This window comes from Camelina sativa, chromosome 7 (genome assembly GCF_000633955.1).
Source record: "Camelina sativa cultivar DH55 chromosome 7, Cs, whole genome shotgun sequence".
NCBI classification, from domain to species: Eukaryota; Viridiplantae; Streptophyta; class Magnoliopsida; order Brassicales; family Brassicaceae; genus Camelina; species Camelina sativa.
In genome coordinates this window covers 8,541,650-8,546,829 of record NC_025691.1, presented here as the reverse complement: position 1 = coordinate 8,546,829, position 5,180 = coordinate 8,541,650, and the positions used below count along the sequence as shown (strand labels likewise).

Here is a 5,180-nt window from a genome sequence, read left to right as displayed (position 1 = left end):
GCACATTCTTTCCTTACAACAGCACGTTCCTCAGCAGCGGTTTTACTTGCACGTATAGCCCTAATCATGTCGCTGCAAACATCAACAAATGATGAATCCAAGCAAAGTAAACTGTATTACTGTAACACTAGCACAAAGCTTAAGAGGATTGATTAATACAATTACAACATGCCTAATCTCTCACTTCCATAATCCACCAATACAATTTCACTTTCCGAATTGAATTTTGCCGACAAAATATACAGATTCCCCAGTAGAAAACTTAAAGAATCAAAGCTACATTACGGATTTTAGAAATCAAAACCGCAACAATGGAAAGTATCGCAAATTACTATAGTTAGAGATCGGAAGCAAAGTGAAATCTTAACCTGAGACGCGTCCCGGAAGAGAAAGGATTCATGATTGTTGTTGTATCCAGGCCGGAGCGGTACAAATTACAAAGCTGATGAAAATCAGATCCAGAGGGACGATTTGTGCGAGAAAAATGGATCAACAGATTCGAAAAATCATAGATCTAAGAAGCTCTCATTTCCCAGATCTGAGAGTTTCGAAATTCACTTGATCTCTCTCTCTCTCTCTCTCTCTCTCCCTTCCACTATCGATGAAAAGATGAACAACATGAGAATGAAAGTGAGAGTTCTCTCTGTGTGTGTGTTTTTTTTTCTCTTTTCTTCTTCATTAAAAGGTTAAACGGAAAATTTCTAACGGAGTTGCGGGAGTTGAAACGGAACACTAAACGGTAACAGATCAATACTCAGAAGTCAGAAGTCTCTCGTTGACTTAGAAGGTTCGATTTATTTTTATTTTTTCTTTGGCAACAATTATTCACCAGAATACGAATTGTCACCCCGTTTCATTCATAAGATCACATTCAAGTTAATAATCGTTAGCTACATTCAGTATCACATATCCTGAATTGTTACTGTCAAATATAAGTATATAACATTAACCATCCAGATTTCGGGAGTGGAGAATTCATGATCTTGACAAACGTTAGCAAATAGCAATGCTAGTTTATCTTGGGTTGACAACTATTAATCTAAGAAACCCAAAAGTTGGATTTTTGTAACAAATCTAAAAACTTGATATTCAATAAATTCTATGAAAATGATCAAGCACAAGATGGCTACCTACTTGAAGGTGGTGAAGAAAGCATTGGTTCGAAATATCTAGTCTAGCTTCAGCCTTCAGCGTGGTACCATCAGTAAGTAACCATGCACATTTTTTAGCTAAATTATAGGTTCTCCATTTATGTCATCGTCGTCGTAAATAAAGAATTATGATTGTTTTACAACTTTATTAAAAATAACTATCAAAATTTCTCGTGCAATTTACTCCCTTTTTTTCTATCTTAGTTGATTATTTCGTAATTCATAGTGTTAAATTGTTTTTTGAAAATTAAAGATACGTACGATGAAAATATGGTTATGAAAAAACAGTACAACATATTTGTTAAGATGCATACATTAACTTACTAGCCATCATACACATTTAACAATAGATTTCTAAATCATACACATTTAACAATAGATGCATACACTAGTCCATCATACACATTTAACAATAGATTTCTAAATCAACGAAAACAAGTTCAAAATGTGTATAATGTTATACAATCTGCTTAACGTGACTGATTAAAATAAGTGCCGCAAGTTGTATTTATAGTTATGTAAATATCTCATTTTCCACCTCTACACTCACGTTTTACTCCAGTTTTTCAACTTGTTACACCTAAGTTGTAAAGAAATATAAGTATTGTATCAATATTCCACACATAACCAAAATAAAATAAAATCGAATATCTCTAATTACAAAAGTGTTTTGGTAATTTCAATATTTATTAAAGAAAAATAAAGTTTTTAATATACCTTATTATATACCTCATTTAATGCAAGTTTGATAAAAAGAGGAAAATGGGGGAAAAAAAAAAGCTGAGTAAAAGAGAAAGGACTAACAACAAAAGTGTACGGTACTGTGAACCTCTCACTCACACACACACACACACATAAACACAGACCCTTCTGTTACGCAGCCGTCTCTGAAACTTTTCGTCGTCTTCTATCTTCTCCCAACTATGTTGTTGAAACCTCGATAGACTCGAAATCTCAGAGATTCATCAAAGGTTCTCTCTCTCTCTCTCTGCTTTTTTTTCTCTCTGCAAATTGCGTCTCCGATTTTGTTTGTTTTCTTCTGTGTGATTGATTCGTTTTTTTTTAACCTGTTGTAGAAGACGATCGAGACGAAGATGGAGAACGTGTTTTGTGAATGTTACGGAGATCATGTTGAAGCTGAGGAGAAGAAGCAGAAGAAACAGAACAGTACGGCTACGACGACGCCAGTCACCGTCGTTCTTAAGGTTGATATGCACTGTGATGGTTGTATCGCTCGAATCGTACGATTAGCTCGTCGTTTGGAAGGTATAAACCCTAGAAATCGAAATCGGTACTCCATGATTCTTCATCCTTTTTTTTTTTTGTAAACAATCGTTTTTGCTTTCAATCGAACAGTGGAACAGTACAAGAATCGAGTTTGATTTCTAAATTTTATTGGATTTTCGTGGTTACGTTGTGCTGAATCTGAGTCGAATCGTCTGTGTTTTGACCGTTTTGGTTTGTTTCTTCTCTGATATGGTTTGAAAGCATCGTGAAATCGACTGTGAACTCTCTGTTAAACCCTAAACCCTGACGATTTTGATCTCTGTATATTACGTTTTATCTTCTCCTTCCTTCGTCTTAATCTTCTTTTGGTTAGATCTTCTCTAGTAATGGTTTCTGAGTACTGTGAATCGATTGTGAAGTTTTTGTTAAACCCCTTTACGATTTAGATCTGATTTGAGAATCATAAAAACCTCTGTTTCTACCATGTTGAAACGCAGGATCTGTGAAGAGTTGAATCTCTTGTGTTTTATGGGTTTGTGGATGGATCCTTGTTTTATGATCGTTTTGGTTGCTCAGTAATCTCATTAACTTTTTTTCTGATTGGTTTAACTGTCTCAGGAGTTGAAACAGTGAGGCCAGAACCTGTTTCGAACAAGCTGACTCTGATTGGGTTTATGGAGGATCCAGTGAAGACTGCTGAGAAACTGCAGAAGAAGAGCAAGAAGAAGGTGGAGCTTATATCACCTAAACCAAAGAAAAAAACCAAAGAGAAGGATGAGAAAAAGTCTAATGATAATAAGGCTCAGACTGTGGTATGCTCTAAATTCAGCTTCAGATACATTTATTGCATAAGTTTGCACTCCATTTCTTGTATATGTCTCGCACAACTGCTGATTCAACTATGACTAGAATGTCGTAGTATCAAGAGGTAGATGTTTCTCAGGATTACTTGCTGCTCAAGTAACATTCATCAACTGAGATTACAAACCGCATTCCTTTGTAGAAAATGTACCGTAGCCAACTAGCCATTATCTTCTAGGTGCTCCTACTGGATAAGTAGCTAATCTAGCCGTTCACAATACTTGCTATGACTTTATAATCTGTTTTTGACTTTCTTGTTTAGGTTGCTGTGACTACAGTGGTACTGAAGCTGAATTGCTCATGTGATGGCTGCATCAAGAGGATTTACAAGACTATCCGTAACACCAAAGGTCAGAGTTATTCATCTCCTATGGTTTCCACTATTTTTGACTGCTACAGAACTTTGTGTATTGAGTTTGACTCAAACGTCAAAACAGAACTTTGTCTTAACATCATTTGAGTAAATGTGTCAACAGGAGTGTATCAGGTCAAAACGGACAAGGAGAAGGAAACGGTAACAGTCATGGGGGCGATGGATGTTAAGAATGTGACAGAGAATGTGAAACGTAAGATGAAGAAAACAGTCCACGTCGTGCCTGAGAAGAAGAAGAAAGAGAAAGACAATGCAGAGGGAATCACCAAAGTCGGGTCTCCGGGTCAACCTTGTTATGGTTGCACTCATGGGCTTGGGCCTTGCCGGTTCCCAGAAGGCCCAATGACTGGTTTTTTCAGTGAGGAGGATCAAAGCTTTTGCAGCGTTATGTGATTTTCGAGGCTAATAAAAACATTTGGAGTATATGGCAACATTTGGATATATATATATATATATATAGTAGGAGGTAAATAAACTAAGTAGGGAACAGAAAAGAGAAAGAAGTAGGAAAAGTCTGACGGATATATTGTGATGGTCTTGTATCACATGAGTAGTAAAAATACACTATTTCATTATTTTGAGAGCTTATTGCATTTGCAAGGACAGTACAGTAAAGCTCTATAAATTAATAATGTTGGACTAAGACATTTTATTAATTTATAGTGATATTAATTTATCTATAAATTAATAATTATTATTTTATAGTGTAAATTAATAATTATTAATTTATAGATATATTTTTAATTGTTTATTTTTTAAAAAATTATGAATTGGAACAACTATAGCAAAATAAGATTAAACTTTCGGATGTTATAAATTTTATGGTTTAGGAATTGAACTTGTAATATTTAGAAAGCACTATTTACAATAAATTACAAATATTATAGACAAATTGACTTATACACATGAGACACATAAATTCAAATCTATGAATAATAATATCAATTCTCCTATTTTAATAATCTGTCAAATTATCAAATTGTAAATGATGCATATCTAAAAATTAAAACTTTAAATTTAATTATTTGTATGACATGTTATAAAATATTTTAGAGATATCATTATAGGTTGAAAATACAACATTACAATTGTTCTATAGAATTGAGCTTTAGGAGAAACATACACTATTATATCAGTATATATATATATATATATAAATTTACATAATTATTAATTTATGATATTATTGGGACCATATTTTATAAGGAGATTTCGAAAAAATTATTATCTTATTATCTTATCGAATATTGTTAATTTTTACACTGGCCCGACTTGGGACCAGCAAAATTTATTAATTTATAGTGTTTATTAATTTATAGTGGTTTTAGTGTACGTTTTTTTATTGTGAGGACCGAATTTTTCACACAGTAAATTTGGACTTGAATTTTAGTTAAACAGTGTTCTTTCTGGCCAAAACTTTGTAGGAGGTTACAGAGTAAAAATAGATCAAAAATAGTAAATTCTTTGCTTCCACAAAAAAATAGTCAAAAACTGTTCTGTATTGCCAAAAAAATTCAGGAGATTCCAGAATAAAAATGGGAAAAATGTCAATTAAATCATGAACTTAC

At 33.5% G+C, this 5,180-nt stretch overlaps 1 protein-coding gene across 1 annotated transcript; it reads left to right on the top strand.

Moving 5' to 3' along the window:
* On the top strand, window positions 2,019-4,031 carry LOC104700742 (heavy metal-associated isoprenylated plant protein 3-like). Its single transcript, XM_010416305.2, has 5 exons — window positions 2,019-2,122; window positions 2,228-2,417; window positions 2,997-3,190; window positions 3,502-3,589; window positions 3,716-4,031. The coding sequence occupies exons 2-5, from the start codon at window positions 2,246-2,248 to the stop codon at window positions 4,003-4,005; spliced, it is 744 nt and encodes a 247-aa protein (XP_010414607.1). The 5' UTR covers window positions 2,019-2,122; window positions 2,228-2,245; the 3' UTR covers window positions 4,006-4,031.

Coding starts and splice junctions, on each gene's coding strand:
- LOC104700742 (XM_010416305.2), top strand. CDS start 2,246: ATGGAGAACGTGTTTTGTGAATGTTACGGAGATCATGTTGAAGCTGAG. Junction 2,418..2,996: donor ATTAGCTCGTCGTTTGGAAG/GTATAAACCCTA, acceptor TAACTGTCTCAG/GAGTTGAAACAGTGAGGCCA. Junction 3,191..3,501: donor ATAATAAGGCTCAGACTGTG/GTATGCTCTAAA, acceptor TTTCTTGTTTAG/GTTGCTGTGACTACAGTGGT.